This window comes from Megalobrama amblycephala, linkage group LG22 (genome assembly GCF_018812025.1).
Source record: "Megalobrama amblycephala isolate DHTTF-2021 linkage group LG22, ASM1881202v1, whole genome shotgun sequence".
In the NCBI taxonomy this organism is placed as follows: Eukaryota; Metazoa; Chordata; class Actinopteri; order Cypriniformes; family Xenocyprididae; genus Megalobrama; species Megalobrama amblycephala.
In genome coordinates, this window is record NC_063065.1 from 8,293,397 (window position 1) to 8,318,170 (window position 24,774).

General features: G+C 37.4%; 2 protein-coding genes across 8 annotated transcripts; both read left to right on the top strand.

Moving 5' to 3' along the window:
• The first annotated feature begins 862 nt into the window (after window positions 1-862).
• Window positions 863-11,796, top strand: LOC125257635 (C1q-related factor-like). 6 transcript variants are annotated; one of them, XM_048174172.1, is made up of 3 exons: window positions 863-3,824; window positions 4,263-5,505; window positions 10,721-11,796. In XM_048174172.1, the coding sequence occupies exons 2-3, from the start codon at window positions 4,855-4,857 to the stop codon at window positions 10,898-10,900; spliced, it is 831 nt and encodes a 276-aa protein (XP_048030129.1). In that variant the 5' UTR covers window positions 863-3,824; window positions 4,263-4,854; the 3' UTR covers window positions 10,901-11,796. The 6 variants fall into 6 exon arrangements, with proteins under 6 accessions (XP_048030129.1, XP_048030126.1, XP_048030127.1 ...); XM_048174169.1 differs by having other exon boundaries at window positions 4,647-5,505; XM_048174170.1 differs by having other exon boundaries at window positions 863-3,346; window positions 3,440-5,505.
• Window positions 11,797-15,999: 4,203 nt separating this feature from the next.
• Window positions 16,000-24,434, top strand: LOC125258405. 2 transcript variants are annotated; one of them, XM_048175334.1, is made up of 18 exons: window positions 16,000-16,209; window positions 16,391-16,520; window positions 16,642-16,704; window positions 16,786-16,839; window positions 16,953-17,336; window positions 17,474-17,575; window positions 17,658-17,890; window positions 18,008-18,180; window positions 18,273-18,366; window positions 18,656-19,003; window positions 19,130-19,183; window positions 19,354-19,366; window positions 19,486-19,577; window positions 19,840-19,957; window positions 20,153-20,257; window positions 22,293-22,460; window positions 22,835-23,008; window positions 23,252-24,434. In XM_048175334.1, exons 1-18 carry the CDS (start codon window positions 16,060-16,062, stop codon window positions 23,491-23,493), a joined length of 2,697 nt encoding a protein of 898 aa, XP_048031291.1. In that variant the 5' UTR covers window positions 16,000-16,059; the 3' UTR covers window positions 23,494-24,434. The 2 variants fall into 2 exon arrangements, with proteins under 2 accessions (XP_048031291.1, XP_048031290.1); XM_048175333.1 differs by lacking the exon at window positions 19,354-19,366 and having other exon boundaries at window positions 19,130-19,247.
• Window positions 24,435-24,774: the final 340 nt, after the last annotated feature.

The window sequence follows — 24,774 nt, forward strand, 5'->3', positions numbered from 1 at the left end:
AGCATGATTTTCTTTTACTTATGAGGCAGAAATTGGCTCTTTTGCTTTATTTTTACATTTAGATTCCCTCTGCCATCATCTTTTTTATTCACATAATTTTAATGCATTTGTAGGGCAATATAAGAAAATAAAATGTTTGTACCTTAAAGGGTTAGTTCACCCAAAAATGAAAATAATGTCATTACTCACCCTCATGTCATTCCACACCCATAAGACCTTCATTCATCTTCAGAACACAAATTAAGATATTGTTGATGAAATCTGATGGCTCAGTGGGGCCTCCATAGCCAACAATGTTACTGCACCTCTCAAGATCCATAAAGGTACTAAAAACTTATCTGAAACAGCTCATGTGACTTCAGTGGTTCTATCTTAATTTTATAAAGCGATAAGAATACTTTTTGTGCGACAAAAAACAAATAACGAATTTTCAACCATATCTATATGGGCCGATTTCAAAACACTGCTTCATGAAGCTTCTGAGCTTTATGACTCTTTTGTTTCGAATTAGTGATTCAGATCTCCAGTCAAACAGCTAAACTGCTAAAATCATGTGACTTTGGTGCTCAGATTCACTGATTCGATTCGTTAAGCTCTAAAGCAGTGTTTTGAACTCGGCCCATATAGATATTTTTGAAAATCGATATTTTGGTTTTTTTGGCTCATAAAAAGTACTTTTGTCGCTATATATATATTAAGATAGAACCACTGTACTCACATGAACTGTTTCAAATATGTTTTTAGTACCTTTATGGGTACCTTCAGAGTTTGAATGGCTTTGCCCCTTAATAGAGGCCTCACTGAGCCATCAGATTTCATCAACAATATCTTAATTTGTGTTCCGAAGATGAACGAAGGTCTTACGGGTGTAGAACGACATGAGGTTGAGTAATTAATGACATTATTTTCATTTTTGGGTGAACTAACCCTTTAACAATTAGCATGTAGTATCAATTTTGGCCACTAGTGGAGCATTAATTAAATTTTTTTCTTTATATAAATTGCCCCAGGTCACCTTGCAGAGAAATTATGTATAAGTGTTTTGGCAGTTTTGTGATAGTGTAAGTTATGTTGTGTGAATGTTTTGTATAACTATAGTGAGGTGATGCTGAAATGAATAGACAGCTGTTTTTAATGCTTTTCGATGCATTTGATGTTACCATCGATTGCCTTTCCTCTGTGTGCTCTCAGACATAGAGACCTCCAGGAAAACACACACATATACGTATAGACACTGAGCACATCCATGCAAACACAGCTCGTAAGATCATTCTAGCTTACATCATGGCCTGTCTGGCCCAGCCTGAGGTTTATCTGTACATTATGTTTGCTTTCAAATAAAATTGAATAAGAAACAAGAAATTCCCCCTTGCTCAAGGATGAGCAGGACGTGAGCATCTCTCAGGGGGCTTGTGACTGACTCAAGGGGCTTGTTGTTCTCAGCTGGCGGAGGCATGGGGGGAAGAAGAGCTGTGGAGGAAGTAAATTACATAGGGAGGGCTGGAAAAGTCTCTCTTCTTGTCGCATTACTGCGCCTGCCGTCAAGGGCACTGTGGCTCCGGTTTGAGTCACTTCGCTCGGAGCTCCGCATGGCCTTCGTTTCCTGCAGCCAATGATCAACATTCTCTCTGTTTCAATGACTCACAGCGATAGTCAGAAAGCCCTCCCCTGTCTTCATCATGTCCCATGACAGCATCACAACCCACAAGAGAAGATGGAAAAGTAAAGCAATGTTTGTTTGAAAACATACCTTTGGTTTTAAATTGTTGTGTACGTTGGGACAAATGAGAAGCACTGTGAACTTATTAGACACAAAGAGAATCCCTTGAGCAAATTAAAGGGATGGTACACCTAAAAATGATTAACTTATTCCAAACCTGGATGGCTTTTTTGTGCACTAGAATATAAAAGACGTTTGATGAAAAAAACGGAACTGGCGTTGTGTCAGTTCTGTAAGTTGAATAGGGAAGGACGTAGCGTAAGCTTTTTGAACTGCTAGAGTTTTACACTTTCTTCGTAAGAAGAATGCGGAAAGTGGCCTGGCGGAAGCTACATATTTTACTTAATGACTTGTTAAATGTGGATTTTTTGTTTTACACAAATGCATCGCTTCGTTTCAGAAGGCCCCTGGAGCCGTGTGGAATATGATTATAATGGATGGGTGTGAATGGAGTAAATATTTATGTAAATAAATATTTATTAATATATCTCCGATTGTGTTCATCAGAAAGAAAGAAGTCATGTACACCTAGGATGGCTTGAGGGTGAGTAAAGCTTGGGGTAATTTTCGTTTGTAATGTGAGCTAATCTTTTAAGTGCCTTTCTCAGGTAAGGAACAACTTATCAATTGGAAGTAGTGTGCACACATCCAAACTTGGGTATAGGTGCCTGACGAAGACCTTGTTTGATCGATATATAATGCAATATATTAACGTTTCTTTGATTAAGGAACATGTTATGACATTTTGATGAATGACTACTAAAACAAACTTTAAATGAGTACATAATTTTTTGGTTATGATTTAATGTTGACTTTAGCAACACCACTCCATGCAACTCAAGATTGAGCATTAGCTCCAGCAGCTGTAATGGAACATCATTTGCGTTGGCTGAGAATCAGACCCAGGTGTCCCGCATAGCGGGAACATTCTACCGCTGAACTAGCAATGCTTTTCTTGCAAGCCCAAGGCTGTGCATTTCCAAGCAGGTCTTCTTTCAGACCTGACATACATGAAATAAATGGCCAGTAATAATCCAGCAACCTCATGAAACCATCTACCACCTGCTTCAGCTGGCTGTGAGATCTTCTTGAGCTCTTCGCTTAAGGTCGGTGCATGCAGTGTAGTTTTTTTTTTCCTACCTTTTATGATTGTTGCTTGTCAGAAATGTATGTTGAATGTAATGTATGTTGCTTTAGAAAGCATCTACCAAATGTGTAAATGTAAATAAGATCCTGCATAAAAGCCAGTGGTCAACTGTGTCAAACAAGCAATTGACAGAGTTGTTCAGTCGGGTCGTTTTGACGTAACAAATTATGTTTTATTAACAAAGTTCGGGAGGAGCATGTTCAGATATTTAACACAGGAGGAGCTTATTCAGTTAATCAACTCAATTAGCATCAGGAGGTATATACAGCAGACTTACCTCTGTTCTATGGCAGTTTTCCAGCATCCAAATTCCCAGCTTGAAGCCCTCCCCTCGGACAGCACACCAAATACACATAACCTTTATTCTGTTTAATTATATGTAAATGTGAACTCGTGAAAGAAGTCAAGTGACTGAAGTCTATGATGTCTGGACAAAAGAGGGAATTTGTGGATCGATCATTTTTCAAAATGAACTTGAGGTAAATTTTAAGTATGATTATGTTAAAGAGAAAACTAACAAGGTATTGTACCATTATGTTTATTTGAACTTGTATTTTCTTTCTCTCACACAGAGTACGTCATCAATTGCTGTTCAAATCTTTGATTAATCAGACAACTGTCGTAGGAGCTGCCACACAGCAGGACTTTGACGCATCATTTCTGACACTGTCAGAACTTCGTTAGAGGCTAAGATTCATCACAAGGGCAAATAATTGTTCTCCAGTGAGCATGTCACACTGAACTCTCAAAGACCTGTGATGAAACGATTCAGAAATTTTTCCCAGATGCAAAATCATGGTGCACTGAGGCTTTACAAAGTCTGGGCCCTTAGTCACCAGTTTCACATTTTTTGTTGATCTATTCCATGCTGCCAATGTACATGCTGTGGGGAAGCCAGAGTTATGCTGACTTGCAGTAGCTGTGGATCAAAACTTCTGCAGAATGAACAAATTTAAGGTAAATATTCGAATTTTCATACAGTCATGTTTATTACAGTAGCCTGCTATTCCCGGGACACTTGGATCATAGCACAAGGCAACAAATGATCATTAACTCTCATACAAGTTAGCATTTATTTAATGAAATGAGACAATTATGAGCATGCCCGTAGCGTGTTCTCATAATCCGAGCTAGCTATGGAAGAATTACTATGTGTTTACTGCACATAAATAAACAATGACATAATTACATAACGATGCCAGGAAGATGCGTTGAGGGCGGTTTTGAGAGACAGAAAGAGGGAAGCGGAAAAATCCTTTTGCTTGCACACAGCAGGTGTCCCTTTCGATTAACTGACGCTTAGAATGCATCCTGTCATATTTACTTGACCATCACGCAGACAGAGAAACAGACTATCTCTAACTCATCTTCCCTCTCCTCTCGTGCTGTATCTAGCCACCATGTCTTAACCCTCCCATCAAGTCTTGCAGTTCAACAAGTGGAAAATCAAATCATATTTCAAAAGACTGCACAATAAAACACACTTAAAGGACTTTGAGATTTCCTTGGCATTGGGTTTCCCCAAATACCCCTTCTTTCTCTCTTATTCTCTCTCGCTCTCCCACTGTTTCTTCATTTGCAGAAAGCCTCCTCCCACTTGTCCTTTTGAGTCATACAAAGAAACACACTAGAAGGGCATTCTCTCTCTCTTTCTGTCTTTTTCTCTCTGTCTCTCTCAATCCTACTTCCTTCCTCAACGCCCAAACACTTCTCTCCACTCACCTGCTGAAACAGTGAATGCTCTCTCTCTCTCTCTATCTCTCTCTCTCTTTCAAGCAGGAAAGACATACACACACTCATCTGAGATCCTTGGTGGTTCTCATTTCCCTTCTCATCTCCGTGAGCACCTGACATTGAGGGAGCTTGTTCCCTCTCACTTCCAGAGGTCAATATTCCGGCTTGTGGTGAGAGCTCCGCGCTGGCGGCCCAGCCCCTTTCCCGCTTCAGCCTGGGACGGAAGACCCTGCTGGGGGCTGGCGTGGCCGTCATGCTGCTCTTGGTACTGGTGGTCCTCATTCCTGTTTTGGTTCACGTGGCAGGCAGCAGCGAAAACGGAGGTCAGTACGAGATGCTGGGCACTTGCCGAATGGTCTGCGATCCGTTCTTGGAAAAAACTGGCACTACGGCTGGTATCGGTACGGGAACAGCTATCACTAATACGCAACTGGAAGCCGAGGCACTGACTGATCATAGCATGGGACCTCCGTTGCCGACCTATGCCCACGGACCACAGGGCAAACCCGGCCGGCAAGGGAAACCAGGGCTACCGGGACCTCCAGGACCCCCGGGACCACCTGGAGAGCCTGGTCCTCCAGGACCAATGGGGCCACCGGGAAATAAAAACCACACAGAGCGACCAGAGATCTTCGCTCTGGGTGGAAGAACAGCTACCGGAATGGGCACAGCGGTTTATACCATGGGACCCCGCGTGGCCTTCTACGCAGGTCTGCGAAACCCGCAGGAGGGCTATGAGGTTCTGAGGTTTGACGACGTAGTTACAAACATTGGGAATAACTACGATGGATCGACTGGGAAATTTGTGTGCAAGGTTCCAGGAACGTACTTCTTCACATACAACGTCCTCATGAGAGGAGGGGATGGAACCAGTATGTGGGCAGATCTTCTGAAAAATGGACAGGTAGGGGGTTTTACTGATAACACATCTGTACTGTGAAAAGGAATCAAAAATATGAATTGCTATTGAAACTCATTTTTAAGGACCATGTTAGGTAGGAATACCTCCTTATGGTAATAGTAGTACATTTTCACTTTTTACAGTCTGCAGTTTACAGTATGTATAACCCTCAAACATTAAGATCTATATATATGTTGTTTTATTTACATATTTGAACTTTTTATTCATTTTTATGTTGTACGTCCAACATGTGCTGTTCATGCCGTATCTGATCATGTGTAATGCCTACAGCTCTCATGCAGGGAACAAGAAAAGGGGTATCATACGTTTACCAAGCTTTCTGAATGATGACAATTATTATAGACATCTGTCTTTTTATATAATGTTATAATGACTACAGACAAGAAATTTAGCTAACTTTGTCAGTCCGAAAAGGTCTGTTTTAATGGAAAGGTGCATATTTTTCCGGCAGCATATGCAATGCATAAATTACGTAACACTGACGAAAAACAGACTGCCACAGGGATGTAATTCCTCGAGTTTCTGAATAATCCCACTCCACTGGGTTTCAATTTGAATATTCACAGGGAGTGCATTTAGGGTTGCTTTCCAGCAAAGGTCAGTTTCATGTTTGAGATGAATTCCTTTCGTGTCTATGGTCAACATAAACTGTAAACAAGAAAAGATTTCACTGAAGCAAGAGTTCGCCTCTAGTCAGAAGGACTGCTGCATGTGTGTGTGTGTACATACTATACTTGTCTTCTGGCATCCTTGTGTGTCATTCTGAATCAGGGCCCTTCTCAAACACCCACGGCCATTCAAACACACATTTAGTATTTGTTGTTCACACACAAAATAAATACTTTAAAAATGCCACACACATCAGAATATGCGCTGAGGCCTGCTTTGTGATTTTGGAATGTGGGATATATATATATATATATATATCACATTCTTTTATTAGTTTTTTTCCCTCTCTTTTATTAGTTTATTATTTTGAATAATTTTGAATTTTTTTTATTTTTTATTTGTATTATTTTTATAATGAACTGTTCAATAAAAAGTAAAAAATAAATGGACATTTTAGAGGCTTATATATATATATATATATATATATATATATATATATATATATATACGTACTTACATACTGGTTCAGAGCATCTCCAAAACTGCAGCTCTTGTGGGGTGTTCTCGGTCTGCAGTGGTCAGTATCAAAAGCGGCGACAGGGTCATGGGCGGCCTCAATGGGGGGCGTAGGCTGGCCCGTGTGGTCCGATCCAACAGACGAGCTACTGTAGCTCATATTGCTCAAGAAGTTAATTACGCCGCTTTATGGGGCTGCAACACAGACCAGTCAGGGTGCCCATGCTGACCCCTGTCCACCGCCGAAAGCAGCAACAGTGGGCTTGAGCTTTAGAACTGACCACGGAGCAATGGAAGAAGGTGGCCTGGCCTGATGAATCACGTTTTTTTACATCACGTGAATGCCGGGTCATGTGTACGCCGCTTTAAACACTTGGGTTTTTGTGAATTCAAAGTTTTAGTTGCTCATCTACACTTTTTTTCTGAAAACTCTAGGTGACTCACACAAAAACTATGCACACATGGCTAATCTGAATATATCTTTTAGCTCCTTAGCTTTAGCTAGGCAATGGGATCTAATTATAAATCTCTCATGCTCAGTCAGTCATACAGTTCAAACACACAGATACACATGAACCCTCAGACATGTATAAATACAGACCCAGGCATGCTGTGTGCTTGAGTCAGCTGTGTTACTCATATGAGCGCAGAGAGTTATGGCCCACAGCGACAGCATTTCACCATCTGACTGATGTCCTCATATTTGAGCGACTTTGGCCTCTGTCCATCAAACAAATAAATGACAAAATTGTCTGTCCTCTCAGGCTTCCAAATAAACAATTAAAATCTTTTTCATCCATTAGTTTAAAACTACTCAGAGTTGTTCACCCAACCTGACTACTTTTAAAGGAGAGAGGGCAGTGTTTTATTTATAGAGGCCGGAAATAATGAGGAGAGAGGCGAGAATGTGATGAGAATGTGACAGACTGGACACAAACCCACATCTCCCAGCGAGAAACAGCTCAATATGTCAGAGCATATGTTTCCCTCTTCAAAGTCTCTTTTAAGGCAAGTCAGATCACTCAGTGGCCATCTTGGTAAAACCCCTGGCAATTGGTATACAATTAGAGGTTCTATGCAGTTGAATTAAAGGATTAGTTCACTTTCAAATTAAAATGTCCTGATAATTTATTCATCCCCATGTCATCCAAGATGTTCATGTCTTTCTTTCTTCAGTCGAAAAGAAATGAAGGTTTTTGATGAAAACATTCCAGGATTATTCTCCATATAGTGGACTTCAATGGCCTCCAAACGGTTGAAGGTCAAAATTACAGTTTCATTGCAACTTCAAAGCGTTCTACACGGATCCCAGATGAGGAATGAGGGTCTAATCTAGAGAAACCATCGCTCATTTTCTAAAAAAAATTATATACTTAACCATAAATGCTCATCTTGAACTACCTCTCTTCTTCTTCTCTATTTGAATTCCAGCAGTGTAGACGCTGCTAAGTGTATTACTGCCCTCCTCAGGTCAAAGTTTGAACTAAATTGTCATAAACAATATGCTAGTGCAAGTATATAACAATTAGTTAGAACTTTGACCTGTGGAGGGCAGTAATACACTTAGCAGCGTCTACACTGCTGGAATTCTAATAGAGAAGAAGAAGAGAGCTAGTTCAAGATGAGCATTTATGGTTAAAATGTATATAATTTAAAAATTTTTTTAGAAAATGAGTGATGTTTCTCTAGATAAGACCCTTATTCCTCGTCTGGTATCGTTTAAAGTCCTTTGAAGCTGCACTGAAACTGTAATTTTGACCTTCAACCGTTTGGAGGCCATTGAAGTCCACTATATGGAGAAAAACCCTGGAATGTTTTCATCAGAAAGCTTAATTTCTTTTTGGCTGAAGAGAGAAGGACATGGACATCTTGGATGACATGGGGTGAGTAAATTATCAGGAAATTTCAATTTGAAAGTGAACTAATCCTTTAAAATAGAGCACCAAAAATTATGTTTCAATTGCATATGCTAAATCAGCAATAGAATCTGACAACAGTGGTATGATAAATTATGCTTCTTTTGCTCAAAACGTGCAAATAACTGACCGTTTTGCATTTAAGTTGACCGGATTGCATTGTAGTGGTGGAGTGATGTTGTGCAGTCAGAGAAAGTATAGCAGACTGCACCATGCAGATTACATTCAGCAATAATTTTATGCCTGTGTTTGTGCTGTTTACTGAATGCAATGCAGAAAGCATGTGCAAACAACAGTAGGCATTTCTTAGTGAAATTCCCAGAGAATGTGCATAAATTGTTTTACTGTTTTGTTTTTTTTTTTTAATGTTTTTTTTTTAATAAAATGGTTCCTATCCTTGATTCTGATTGGTCAATACCTGTGTTTTATTCACAATAAAACATGGCTATGACCGCTTCACCCAACGGTTCTGTGTATCACTACACAACACCCTTAGCAACCACTCTTAGCAACATAAACTGTATCTTCTTAGTTGATATTGTTTCATTGAAGCTTACTGTATTATGTAGAAGAGTATTGTGAGAAAGAGATCAGGTGAGTGAGTTTATTACCTGCATTCAGATTTAGCATTATCCTTCAGGTCAGTCCTATGTTCATAATAAAAAATCAGTTCAAATGTATTATTATTCCGATGTATTATCTTGTCCTTTTAACATTTAAGGGGTTTTCCCATGACTGACAGCACTAGTCTAAGCATTTGTCAGATGTGTCTTGTTCCGTGTTCACAACAATTCAGTCTTTTCAATGTAAAAGTCTTCTCTACTGACTGACACACTCATAAAGACAGTCTTTGCCACCATCTGATAGCGTGAAAACGTAACTTCTGTTTCTGTTCACGGTCAGGGACTATTTTTTCCGGCGGAAGGAAGGCTTTTAGAAAAAGTTTACTTCATGAAAGTTGCATTAATACATGTTTCTGGCTTTAATATTTGTATTGTGTGGTAACTGTTTTATAAAAGCGATTAGGTACTCGAAGCTAGTGCTGTATCATGAATAAGTCACGGCTGAAGGGGTTGCAGGCACTCCACTTCGTGTCGTGACTAACAACGCCCTTCAGCTGTGACTTATTCATGATACAGCACAGCCTTTTGTACTTTATTGCTTACGTATATTAATGTATGTTAATTTTATCGGAAATCCTGAATAAAGGAAAAATACAGTGCATGTAAAAAAAAAAAAAGGCTTGACACCACATTTCCATTGTAGCATTTATGTATTTAAATGAAATGAGGAACATCCAATGCTTGTTTGCCTCCAGCTTTAGTTCTGATCACATTTTCATCATCACTTGCATTTATTAAAAGGTTTGCTTTAGGAGAAGCACAGATAAACCATCAGCTATCTGAAACAGATTCATTAAAAAATTGTGAGCTCATTTTATTCTGCCAGAAAAAAATACACATCGGTAATTTGAGAGTCAGACAGTATGCCATCAAAGTAATGTGATGAGAAAAAATAGTGTTTAAATAAGACTTTCATGCTTTTTCTTTTTTTATTATGTGTGTGTGTGTGTATATATATATATATATATATATATATATATATATATATGTATGTACAAACATACACTACTGCTCAAGATTTCTTAATGTTTTTGAAAGAAGTCTCTTCTGCTCACCAAGGCTGCATTTATTTGATCAAAAAAACAGCAATATTGTGAAATATTATTTTAATTCGAAATAACTGTTTTCTGCTTGAATATCTTTTAAAATATAATTTATTCCTTTGATCAAAGCTGAATTTTCAGCATCATTACTCCAGTCTTCAGTGTCACATGATCCTTCAGAAATCATTCTAATATACTGATTTGCTGCTCAATAAACATTTCTTATTATCAATGTTCAAAACAGTTGTGCTGCTTCATATTTCTGTGTAAACCATGACAGTTTTTGATCAATTAAATGTGTCATTGCTGAATAAAATTATTAATTTTCTATATATATATAAAAAAAAAAAAAATCTTACTGACCCCAAAATGTTTAGTGCACAGTGTGTGTGTAAATATATATAAATACTATTACTTATTCTCTTTGGACAGAAAACAGGTCTGATAAATGATCTCTTGTTCCCTTCTCTCTCTCTCTCTCTCTTTGCAGGTGAGAGCCAGTGCCATCGCCCAGGATCAGGATCAGAGTTATGACTACGCTTCAAACACGGTCATCCTACACCTGGACCCTGGGGACGAGATCTTCATCAAGCTGGACGGTGGGAAGGCACACGGCGGAAACAGCAACAAGTACAGCACTTTCGCTGGCTTCATTCTGTACAGTGATTAGAGGTCAAGAGGTCACTGAAATAAGTCTCATTGATTGAAGTTGTAAATCTGATATTTACCTGAAATTAACAGCTATACACACATAACTGAGTCACAAAACACAAGATAATTTGTTTAAAGGGTCAAATGATTCATTATGCACCCTGAAGGGAATGGCCCTGTATGTTTCGGTGTAGCAGGCACTTGGTTTTAAAGCCTGGATCCTGTGAGAACACAACAGGAAGTGGTTTTCAATTCTTGAATCTGCCCAGAAACCTTTCACAGACAAGCTGAAATCAACCAGAAGGAGAGAGCAGGGCTTCAGGGTTTCATCAGAGTCGTATCTGACTGAAAACCCAGTCAAGTCAGTGTTGATATTTCATTATGATGTTGTCTTTGTATGTATGATCAATCTGTGAATCTACACTGATGTTTATCAATGTGTCCGACATAATGTGAAGTGAATGATGTTAAATTATTCCCTAAAATCTTAATAAGATGAGCGTATGCACCTGGTTTTGACTGCTGTAAATTACACCTTGTCCGTTGTAGATCATAGTATTTGTGATTGATGTGTGGATGTGGAAATACTAGCACAAATAAAGCTCAGCATTCATTTCAGCTTTTAGCTAAAGTTAAATCCGTTCATTGTAGTTTTTACTAATCAATTAGGAAGTATGTGGCTTTCTTAGCTAATAAAAAACCCATTAGCCTACTAAAAGTTAACAATGGATGGAGATCTAACTGTAACAGTGATATCTCGTTTATAATGATGAGCACATATCTAAAACGATGTACTGTATATATCACAATAATCATGACCTGTACAATGTATCTAAATATCTTCTGTTCTAAATGTAACAGCTAGATTTTTGCTTTTGCTAATAAATGGGATTTTTGTAACATTTTGGGTCACTCGATTGATTGTAAACTCATGCTTGGAGTGTCTGTCTTGTGGTTTGCTGTATGTTTGCATCCTAACTTAAATTAACTTTTGTAAAAGAATGTAGTTTAATTTTTTATTATAGCTTTTATTTTATTTTTTCAGTTTTCATTTTTAGTTTTTAAACACTTTTGGTATGTGCTTTTTTTAAAATATTGTTTATTTAGCTTTCATTTATTTTTATTTCAGTTTTAATAATTTTAGTACTTCAACATAAACCTATTTATTTCAATTAATTGCCAAGGCAACATTTCTGTTTTCTTTTAAGTTTTTTAAGTTTAAGTTTTGCATCTAGTATTTATATTTAATATTTCAACTTCATTTCAATTATCAAAAATGTTTTTTATATTGGGTGAAATCCCCTACCCAGTAGTCTACCTAATTTACAGTAAAAAAAAAGTATTAAAAAAAAAAAAAAAACATAACATTTTTCAGTCAAAAAATGACAAAATGTGTGTTTTTTCCCCAAAATTTTAGTAATTTTTTACTTTATCAGCACTTGGTAAAATTTTTGGCACTTGGTTTGTGAACACACAAAAAAAGGACATGATTTGAAAAGGTTAAATAGTCCTGAAAAAAAAGTCACACTTGTATTTTTTGCGGTCAAAAATGACCGAATTGGAAATTAATGGGAGACAAATTTCATCTAGTGGAAACGTTTCATACTGCGCCCAAACAAAATCTTACTGAAAGCTCATTTTTTAAGATAACAAACTCAAATTTGGAACACAACTTGTTTAGATTTAGAGTTTTAGAGTAAAACATGTTTTGGAAAATATTTTTTTCATATAAAATTTAAAAACAGTATTTATGTCCATTTTTCATAATAAGAAACCTTAAAATTCTAAGTTTTTTTTTTGTTTCAATTTTTTTTTCACATCAGCAATTGTCTTCAGCAATAATCTTTAAAAAGGGACCAAACTTAAGTCTGTGCTACAACAGTTTAAGATTGGAAATTTGAATCGACCAATAGCAAACCATAACCATCCAATCAATTCCACATTGACATCACAACGGGCAAGAAAAGACTATCGCAACTTCTGTTTCATGCCGACTTTAAAATGTGGTTTACAAATCGTCATCAGTGCTACATACAGATGTAAACACATCCAAAACATTTTGTGATTTGCAAAAAAATTAATAAATAAACACAAAATCCCCTTTCTGTGCATGCATATGCTGTTATTTGTCATGAATGAGTAGACGTTTGTGTTAAAAAGACACAAGAAAATCAGAACAAGAGAGATAAAGAGAGAAAACGGCAGATTTTAATGATAAAGAAAAGAGGAGAGATCACAGCTAGGTATAATGAGTGTGAAATGCCACATGTCTGGAGGGAAGCACTTCCGCCTAATCAGAGATGATCAGTGTTTCAAAACAACAGAACGAGAGAGAGAGAAAGACTCGGAGCTGGCGTGAGCGCCGGGAGGGAGGCGAGAGATGAGGGCTGGTTATGTAAACAACAAGATGTTTAGATGTGAAGTTTAAATGACATGGTCGGTCCACTGCTGAGACACGCTACGGTTCATTTTCACTGACCACAGACAGATTAAAGCTCGCACACGTTTGAGGAGATATCAAGAGATTCATTACCACCCTAGAGGGTTTTTTTAATTACAATTTTGAGCCTCTCGTCAAGAATGTACACCATATCTGCTCTTTCATTAATAGGAAACTCTCTCAGTTAAACGATATAATTAACTCCTAAAGTCAAAGTAGAATAGCTCACAGCAATCTTCAAGACACTAAATGGAGAAAGAAAACAGCAAATCATTCTGTTTAAAGTCAACTTGAAGTTTTACTCCAAACTCTGAAACAGCTACTTTTCTTGATTCAATCAAATGGACAAAATAGCCCGCCTTATTTTTTTCCCTAGTTGAACATTGTTTCACATAACAGAATGGGTTTTGAATGCCACTTGATGTTGACTTTAAGCTTAATGTCAAAAGTTTGCAAATGCTAAAAAGTATTAAGACACCTTCCTGTAAAATTCATAAGGCAAATTCATTCCAGCCACAATAATTTGTATCTCAAGTGATGGCCGACACGAAGAAACTAGCGTCAGCCTCGGATGGCATCGCCACTGACCGCCCACTGACCGTCAGATGCATATTGTACACATAAAATGCCATTGGATAGCTGACAATGTCAGTTTTCTTCTGCAATAACGAGTTCTTCTGAGGATAAACCACTCGCTGGACTTGCCAGAGGCTCATGGAATTGGTAAGTAGCTGTTTTACATGTAAGGGATTCGCCTCCATCCAGCAAAATATTGTAATTTTTCAATAACAACCAGCTGGATGCACATTATCCCACTTATTATTACACAGCTACATAAGTAAATAACTAGACACAAAATATTTAAAACTTATATTAGCTCATTAAACACAAAGCTTCTACAGCTTTGAGCCTAGATGAATGAACAAGTTCAAACAAGACAGATATTTAAGGGAAAATATCATTTATTATACAGCTTTTCATCACATAAATGATGATAGGGACAAGAAATACTGATTTGAGAAGAAACTGTTTCAAAGTCATCATGAAATCAAAATTGACAGTTCTTATTTTTCATGGAATATTGCAGTTTTTATTATAGGCCTAAATTATTTATCCGTGTACATCTTCTTCTTTTTTCAATTCATGCGCCTTCATAATCTTGAATCAAAATAACTTCGCTTCCTCTTGCTTCTCTTTTCTGATGATGTGTTTACCGGTGCGAGGGCGGGGCAACCTGTCACTCACATGAGATCCACCAATAGCAAACCACAACCATCCAATCAGTTCCCCATGGACAAAATCAAGTCCCTCCCTACATTTGTTCCTGTAAAAGAAGCCATTTCACAGATATACAACATAATAGAGAAGAAACTTCTGTTTCATGCCAACTTCAAAATCTTACCAGTTTATTATAACCCATTACAGTGTACAAAACAATCGCCACAAGATGAACACTTAAACAGTATTACCATAATACTGAAGCCCTCCGGTTTATTTACAGAAATACAGTAGATAACAGAGGCAAAAGATGGCTCCAGCTGCTTTTGAATTAAACGAGAGACATACTGGCGATGGCAAAGACTATAGAATAACACAAGACGTGTCACTCGTATTGTTTTGAATGGGATAAAGTGTAACGCGCAATATGGCGGAATAAGTCCCGCCTTCTAAATAAGAGCCAATCTCCGACTGGTAAAGTCATCGCGTCACTTCAGCGGCCGTTAGAATCACCGGTTTCTATAGAAACAGTCAGACGCGCGCCTCCGAAGAGACCAACCCTATCTCACGGCGAATTCGTACTATTTCGTACGAATTAACCAAGTGGCTAAATCGTACGAATTCGTACGAGCTGGGTCGTACGAATTCGTACGATTTGTTCCTTGCATTTAAAACAACCTCGTCAAGGCGAATTCGTACTAATTCGCACGATTTAATTACGTGGTTAAATCGTACTGTATAGTACGATTTCTTGTTCGCGTTGAATAACTCTCGATTGGAAAGCATCGCGATATTAAACAGCAGTTACACGTGCCACATCTCGGTAAGTAGTCTGTCATATGCTGTCCTAATGTCCTTTTATAATGTTCTATATAAGTCCATTATATGTTATTTATGAATCAAATCGGCTCCATAATGCTCGCTGGATTTAATCTGCCATCTCTTACCATGTTTTGTTCCAAAAAGTTGAACATATATCGGCTAGCTAGGGTGATTAAACTCGTTAGCGTTAGCTAGCTTCGATCAGTTTATTATGTTCATATTGGTGGAATTATAGCTCAATACGGCAATGCTTACTATGCTTTTACTATAGTTACTGTTATTCTACTGTGTTAATCTGTAGCTAAAGCACAAGCATTTATTTATATATAGTCCTTGTTATTTATGCTGTTAATTCCTTTTATTTACTATGCAAAAATTGTAATTCAGCATTTCTTTTTCTACCTTGCAGTTACTTCAGATCCTACACTAATCCTTCATATAGACTTCCTTCGACATATCAACCCAACGGCTCTTTTAAGAGCCATCTCTTTCAAAAGCGCTCTCTCTCTCTCTCTCTCTCTCTCTCTCACTCACTCACACATACATACACAGCAACTCTTTCCCCCTCCATCCCTCTTCTCTTCCTCCCTCCATCCTTCTTCTCTTCCTCCCTCCCTCCATCCATCCATCCCTCTTCTCTTCCTTTGTCTCTCTGTCTTTTGACTTTTCTTTGATTATTTCTCTTTCTCATCTTCAATATGGCATCTTGTCAAAACTCAGGTTTTGACCAATTATGTCAGGAAGCTGCAATTATTACAAGGGAACTTGAACTCAAAGCTGCCAGTGCTGCACTTGAAGCAGCTACCAAGGAGGCTGAAGAAATTCTACAAACCTTCAACCCTCCACCAGTAATGATGAATACATTTCATTTCAATTTTTTGTTTTGTTTTCATTTAACTACTTTTTAATTCGAATTAATTTGCTGTATTTTTATCTGTTAATATATTTAAAAGACCTAGCTTACGGTCATCTTTGCATTTTGTTTAAACATGAATTTACAAACGAAAAAATATGTCCTTTTTTTTCTAGCTGAAAAAGAAGACCAAACAAGCCTGTAGCACTCGTGTCAGACCAGTCTCTTTTGTAGAGAGGGATGAGTTTGGGCATCTTGTGCCAAAACGGAGAAGGCCAAAACTCACCAAGGCAAACATTTCCAAATGTATGTTTGTTATATTTTACACAATGTATTCTTGCAGCTTATACATGTTTCTCCTCTCATAATGAGTAGCATCATAATCTGGCTGTTCTGTATGCTTCAATTACTCTTAATTTGTTTTTAGCTACAACGATTAACAGTCCAGCTATGTCATCTTTGGAGTCTGGGCAAGTAGACATTGATCATGGTGAGTAATGACATCAACACTTTTCAAAATAACTAGTCTTGCAGAGTTATTAGTGACTTTTTGTTGTTTCATTGTTCTTAGGTGAAGTTCCATCACAGCCTTCTCACACTGTTTGGCCAGCAGTTGAAGATATAGGTGTGTATGTTTGTATTGTTTAAAGAGTTCTCAGTATAATCACTGCTTTGTAATGATCCGTCTAACCAACTGCCATGAACACTATAATTACTTTAGTTTTTTTTCTAATCCAGAAACTCTTCATCAAGAGGTAGAGGATCTGTTGGCTGATACTGGAGACATTCAGTGCTCAAATCCGACCTCCTCAAACACATGGTCAGTTCGCATGGCCCAGGCTAAAAAGAAGTGGGCAGCTTTGAGGCCCGAGATGGTGGAATCTTTATTAACAGCTGAGTACACGGATATCAGACAGTGCCAGCACTGCCAACTGAAGCGATCTGTTATCCGCTGTAAAGACTGTGTTCCTAAACAGCTGTACTGTGCAGACTGCGATATATTGGCCCATGAAAGGAAACTGCACAACCGAGAGACAGATGTAGAGGGATTCTTTCGGGCCATATCCCCGTCTACTTTGGTGAAGGTGGATATTGACAACCAATTCCATTTTGAGGAAAAAGGCATGTAATTCAGTTGTTTTAGAATTTATAATACCTTCATGTTAATCTATCATGTGAATTTCCATGTAATCATAATAATAACGCAGCTATAGTTTTTTGGTAAAGGTTGAATTTTCTAGCCTTACTTTTTTTCCCAGATTGTCTTTTGCCTCTAGAGACACCTGATCAAATTTGCAGCTGTGCCACTGATACCATTGTGGTGTCAGGAGGTAAAAAGGCTATTCTCATTGGAATTGATGGTGAGTCCAGTGTATTTAAAAAAATAAATAAATAAATAAATTTTTGATTACTTTGTTTTTATACTATACATTATTTCAATAGGTCGCTACAACGTCAGCTTGCCAACCTTCACATGCTCAACATGCCATATGAGCAGAACGACCAGCATCCCACACCTGATCAAGTCTGGTTACTGGCCTGCCACAGCAAGCTGTGAAACACTTTATAAAATTGATGTGTTTGTGTCATACGACCACATGAAATTGACTGCTCCTGGACTTTCTAGACAGTCCTTCGTCAGTTTATTGGAACAGCGGACGGAGTTCTTTGGCCGAGTATTAATTAAATGAACTACTGAATCATTTCCTTTTTTCATCTTTTCATGTTTAGGAGTGAGCGATTACTCTTACATTCTTACAAGGTTTATGTTTTTTTTGTGTGTTATTTCACAGGATGGAAAGATCTGCACAGATGCTTTTCAAAGAAGTTTTTTCGAATGGAGATACTGCCAGTTCCAAATTGATCAGCTCTGTGGACTGAAAGTGTTTGAGTGTCCAGCCTGTTCTCCATTTATGCTTGCTGTGTCAGTCGATGGTAACAGGAAATTGTATCGCTTCAAAAGAGGGTAGCAGAAATTCTATAACACTGTGAAAAGCATTAAAATAATATTTAATGCCAATTAGCTTTTCATTAAGTAATTATGTAATTATATTCAAGGGCTGAAGATCATGGTCTGTTCAAGGGTGTCTTTGTCTGTGAGGATGAAGATGTTTCCAAGTTCGTGGACTACATTAATAAGAAGACAAAGCACGTAGGTTGTATTGTTTTGTCATAGTGCTTTCAAAAATTGTATTTCCTGAACAAAAAATAGCAATGCACATATTCATGTAAACACAATAGCAAAATTAAGACCAATGCATTGAATTGTCATATATTTCTATCTCACATGGCTTGCAGTAAAGCAAAAATTCAACATGTGGTCATTTGAAATGTTTGTCTGTTGGCGTTTTTTCACCCCACTTATTTCCTTAGACATTTATCCACAAACATAATTTAATACAGTGTTGTTGGATCATCACATTTCTTTCTCCTCTTGATAGTCCGCTGGAAAAGGTGTCTGTGGATCGAGTCAGTGGACTGCAGCACGGGAGTCCATCCCAAAGAAAATCAACAAGCTGGATGAGGAGGGGATGGAGGTGGCTGTCTGTCGGCATGGTGTGCTGCTGAGAAGTCTGAACATGATGAGGGGGGAAATATTTGCATATCCGTTGTTTCTCCAAAAGGAGCTGACGCCAAGGAATGTTCAGTTCATGTGCACTGACGTAATATGCAAGTACTGGCCATACCTGCAGAGAGTTGTTAATGATTGTCCAGAGCTTTCTCCTCTCCTGCACATGAAGCCATTCCTGTCAGTGATGCATGCAAAGGCCCACTCTTGGAAATGTGAGGTAAACAGTTTTCCAGAACATGAAATTTGTGACTTGTGTATTTATGATCAGTAATTGTGAATTTGTGTGTGTATTCTAAAAGATGTGGTTGTTTTATTTGTTAAATATTTGATCTCCGTGCACAAGATTAAGTGGGGTGGCCGAAACCAAGAAGGAGCAGGCACCACCTTGGGTGAAGAGGTGGAACAAGTAAACAGCTTCTTGTCGAGAACTGCTATATGCAGTAAATACATGACCAAAGGAGGTAAGTGCATAACTACAAACATATTCAATGCAAAGTTACCTAATGGGACTCAAAAAATCCATTCATTTTTAAATGGCATTAGTATTAAACTTTTACCTGACACTTGATCATCCCTAGAGGTGTTAATGCAAGTCCAACATCATTTTCATATCAGTCTTCTAAACAAACCAAAATGGAAAAAATAGTATGCAACATTAATGGGAGCTATCGATTATTTATATTATTTTACATTGTTTAGCTAGGACAGACATGATTACTATCCAGGCCATGGCATGGAATCAACGCAAAATTGACAACCTTGCAAACGTGCTGTCCCGAAGATTAATAAAGGTATGTTTCTAAATTGCTTTCCTCTTTTACAGGTGACAGCTGTAGTCTTTTAGTGTTTAATTTTGCTGTAGTATTTGCTGTGGTTCAGTAGGCAAGTGGCAACTATAAAGTCAAAACTGTGAATTCCAAGACCAACTTTATGTATTAATAAAAAAAAAAATGTATATCCTGTTTTTCCATTTGAAAAGGGTCAATAATCATGTATGCATCTGTCATTAGTTTTTATCTTTTAACAAATGCACTTTATGGTATTGTTCATTAGACAAAAGCACAAATTCAGGAGGAGTCCCTAAATCTTGATGCACTAAAGACAGAGTTTGCAGTAACAGATGACACACTTAAAGACTGGACCAGTGAAATCCAGCAGTGGGCTGATACAGGTAGGCATATTTTAGATTATTTTAGCACTGTACTTATTGTTTTAACCCTTTCAGTAACAGAACTTTGACTGTAGTGTTGTGTATGACTTTTGTTTCTACTTTTTTTTAAATTTAAGCCTCATCCTTATACCTCTGATGTAATCATAATGTACATGTTTATTTCTATTGTAAAAGCATATCTTATCAATAATTTAGCAACAAGTAAGGAGAATGCAAGCAGTCAACAGGGACTCCAGAAGACAATTGAGACTCTTTATGTGAGCATCAGGCAGAGGAAGCGAGATCTTTACCGTCAAACAGGTTAGATCATTTTAAACATTAAATAATTTTAAAGCTTTTAAAGGCCAATTCACACCACTCAGACAAACACCAACAAATGCATCAAGTCTGTTGGTGTTTGTTGGGATTTGTTTTCTCCTGTCTCAACATGTTCAGTCAGCGTTTGTTGGTGTCTGTTGGGGCAGTTATTTTCATAAATCTCTAAATCTAATGGCCAGCTTGATTGTTGGTGTTTGTTGGCATTAATCTGTGTGGTGTGAGTTGGCCTTAAAGCGGACATATTATCCCCCTTTTTACAAGCTGTAATAAAAGAATGTGTCTGTGAAGTTTCAATTCAAAATATCCCAGGCAGGGCTGGGCGATATATCGCATGTGATTGTCACGTGCATTTCGTCAGTAAAGCCGGTTCCCTGATTACCGCTAAATCACCATCACCTGCTTTCAAATGGAGCGGCATTTAATAGACAGAGCCGTACATCACTGACAAGCCACGCAATATCACGTTCAATATCACAGATGAATCGCCTTCGATAATGAACGTGATATTGCGTAGCTTGTCAGTCAACTACGGTTCTGTCTATTAAATGCTGCTCCATTTGAAAGCAGGTGATGGCGATTTAGCGGTAATCAGGGAACCGGCTTTACTGACGAAATGCGAATGACAATCGCATGCGATATATCGCCCAGCCCTAATCCCAGGGATTATTTATTATAGTATGTTTTATTTGGGTGTGAGCAAAAACATGGTGTTTTCAAGTGTCTTTTTAAATACAAATGATCAGCTGCTTTCACTCCCTTTTCAAGAGTGTGTAACCTTTATAGCTTGTGCTAGTTTGGATTCTCCAGCATCAACAACTGGAGTCTGAAGAATCTCATGCAGTGAATAAAAATGTTTGTGATCCAAATTCATATTCAGAACATGCAAGTACCACATTATATATTGTGAATGTTTGTGTGGGTTTTTACACCTACTGTATGGCTAATGTGGCTAAACTTTTTGTCTCTATTCACAGAGATCAGAGCTATGTCATTAATTTGTTTTTAAGTACTAAAAGTGTGCTTCAGAATTATAGACAGTGAGCGTTTTCAGGTTAAAAATAACAAGCTCTGGTCTCTGTGAATACAGTAAGAGACAATGGTAACTTTAGCCACATTAGCACATTCAGAAAGGCGATTGCGAAAACACGTTATAAGGTGCAGTACTTGCATGTTCTGGATATGAAAAGTTTAATCACAAATAGGGCTGAATGATTAATTGCATTTGTGATAATATCACAATATGATAAAATACGATTTTTTAAATGCAAAGGCTGCGATTACACTCTGGTCACGTGACATTCGAGAGAGTAAAGCAGTGTTCAGAGTAAGCATCAACTTGGCATGTTACGCATATAGGCCTGGCCTACAGGAACAGTTTATGTTTAACCTAATATTGTGTTGGTCATACTAGGGGTGGGAGAAAAAAAACAATGCATCACGATTCTCTCTCCCAACGATTCTGGATCGATTCTGAGCTTAGTTTTTAACCACAGATATTCATTATTACAGCCATCAACAGATTAGTTATATTGTGTGAATAGCTGAAACATTATATCACTATCTGCTCTAGAGAGGGTATAAACATGGCGGACTGTGTGCGGCTCCCTTAGGGATCTATGCTAATAGGGCAGAGATCATTGCCAGTGAATGGGGCTTTTCCCTTCAATGATGTCACAGTAGGGAGAAAACTGTGACAGTGCATTTTCAGACACTGCTTCTGATTTATGGGGATCATTAAAAAAAAATAGATTTTTATGATTGTAGGGTGGTTGGTTATACACACAGGGGACACAATGTTCAAAAAGTGAATTTTACATAATAGGCCCTCTTAACAATTTCTACACTCTGTTGTGGTGTTTTATAAAAGTGAGACCTTAGATAGCACTAAGCTGAAGAACTTTGGGAAAGGAAATAAATGTCATGTTCTTTAACAAATATGTACAGTATTTTGCATTTTAATTAATTTAAGAAAGAGTCTTAAATTGCACATATTATGGCATTGCATTTGTCTTTTCAGATGGAAACAAAAGAAGACACAAACTCCGTAGAAAAATTTTGGAGGAAAAGGCCAAATTTAGTGCAGCTGTGGATGAGTACAACAGGGAAGCACCTGAAAAGCTGCAGTCAGCCGACTCAATTCTGGCATGTGAGAGCTATGCATGGCCATGGGTACTGGATGAGCGTGGTATGTTATGTTACTCATTTAGATGTGTGTACTGTATTTACAGTATGTAGCAGCTTATCTGCTTACAGTGGATGTTGTGTATACCTATTGTGCAGCAGGACATCTTGCATGCTTTAGGTTTAGGGTTAGGGTTAGGGTTATTAAATAAGTTTGTAGTATATTGATAGATATGATGAATATAAAATAGTTGTCATTAATGAAATGTATAATACATTCATAAAAATTGTAGCTTTGATAATTGTTTCTGTTTATACATGCAAACGTCAGAATTTTTTTAAAATTTATATTCATTTTTTAATTAAATATTTAAACACCTTTGTACAAAGTATATTGATAAACTATTCATGTCATTATTTTTGGAAATATCTTCACAGATAATCTTGTCACCAAAAAAAGGGCCTTTGACCAACTGATGCTGCTAAAGCGCCTTACCGAAGAGGAGTGCATTGTCCTGAATGAAATCAGGAATCACTGGAAAAGCCTCAAAAGGGATCTGTCTCTTCTAAATGACCTTTCATGTCATGTTGCTGTTGATATAACAAAGAAGAGTAAGTACTACATCTCTGTTAATTTTGTTAAAAAACAATATTAAAATCAATATGTCCATAATATCTTGCACTTTAACTGAATCTCTGTTAATAATCCATAATCGCTTTCTTCAATTGGTGAATAAGTTAATTGATGCTGTAATTGCAGAAAATTAAAGCAGAATAGAACCTCCTTAAAATGACTATAAATGATTATAACTCCTTAAAATGATTTATAATTTTGTGTTTTTGTGTTACTTACAGAACAGGACTCTGACCTTTCCAAAAGTGGAATTCTGGGACTTCACGCTCTACTACAGAAAAAACTATGCTACCTAAAAAGTCACATATCCTCGGTTCGGCAGCTGTACGGTAGTGTCCTAGACAATTGTGAGGTGTGTGAGGAACTGCAAGATGATGATTACCTTAACATGGATGAGGATTATATCCAGTATGGTTCAGAGGATGAGGAGGAGGATGAAGACGAAGTTTCATTTGAAATTTAAAAACCTTGTAAATCATTACTGTGAAAAAACTGAGTAACATACACTAATTTATGATACTCATTTAATTTCCATTAAATCTTAACTGTCTATATTACTTGATAAAACACTGACAAGGTGTTGTGCAAATGTGTAATCCTACTGTTAAATTCTTGTTTTTATATTAAATTTCATAATTTACATGGTAAAAATTGCACTGTAAAATATTACTTGCATTCACTATTATTTATTGTTAAATAGCTTCTTGATGTAACCTGTAATATTCATGACTATATGTACAATGTTTTACCAAAATGTACCAAATTCATGACAAATTCACAGAGAAGCTCCCAACCAGTTTTGTTGTTTACAGTATGAGTGTGCTGCAGATTTGTCCAATAAATGTGCTAAACTGCTTTGCTCTAGAGCTGATATAACTAAAATGCCTACCCAGGTCCTTTTTCATCCTTGCCCTAATAGACTGATTGACAACTGGTTTATTTGATTTTTAGCCCATTTCAGGTGAGTACTGTTGGATTTGTGTGTAATGATTCAAATTCAGGATCTTATTTCAGGCTTAAGACTGTTTTCAGAAGCTTACATGTGCCACATTTTTTTAAAAGCCTAAAAACAGCTCAAACATGCATTTTAGTCCAGGACTATCTTAAGCCTTGTCTGTGAAACTGGGGGTAAATGTTTATGTATTTAATATGTGTAATTAATTAATATATTTAATTAATATTACTTAACCCCATGGTGTATGCAATGGATGGAAACCATTTGGCCCTTGCTTAGAAGAGCCTAACTTAAAGCCTATTTCTACATCAGGTTAACCACACAAAGGAATCTATCGTTTAAAAATGCTAGTTTACGTTTAATGGGAAATTATAAATGTATAAAACATAACCAAATAAATGTTTATAGGAATCTTGCATTCATCTCATTAATAAATTCGCCATATAAAACCGGAAGATCCTGTCGTAATTGACCATATATGTAGACGTGTGCATGGCGCCTCTTTTGAACTGCGTTGTCATTGGCTCCACAGCACCGGCAGGAACCGCTCTGGTTGGTTGATCTTTAAACCCCTATTAAAAAGCGCTTCTTGTTGCAAAGTACGTTTTGCTGTTAATATTATGCCACTTATACATTCAGTTAACAATACCACGTTGCTATGTTGAGAGAAATTACCCCATTATCGACATCCCAACCCTAACCCTAATCCTAAGCACACACTTCAAAGAACTACAAGTATCAGCGCCATGATTTCACGTTCCATCGACAGAATGGCGGAGGCTTATGGGT

Bases quoted from the DNA above. Each gene is read 5' to 3' on its own strand.
- LOC125257635 (XM_048174168.1), top strand. From the start codon at position 4,855: ATGCTGCTCTTGGTACTGGTGGTCCTCATTCCTGTTTTGGTTCACGTG. The intron at 5,506-10,720 runs GTAGGGGGTTTT...CTCTCTTTGCAG, and splicing joins ATCTTCTGAAAAATGGACAG to GTGAGAGCCAGTGCCATCGC.
- LOC125258405 (XM_048175333.1), top strand. From the start codon at position 16,060: ATGGCATCTTGTCAAAACTCAGGTTTTGACCAATTATGTCAGGAAGCT. The intron at 19,248-19,485 runs GTAAGTGCATAA...TACATTGTTTAG, and splicing joins TAAATACATGACCAAAGGAG to CTAGGACAGACATGATTACT. The intron at 19,958-20,152 runs GTAGGCATATTT...TCAATAATTTAG, and splicing joins CCAGCAGTGGGCTGATACAG to CAACAAGTAAGGAGAATGCA.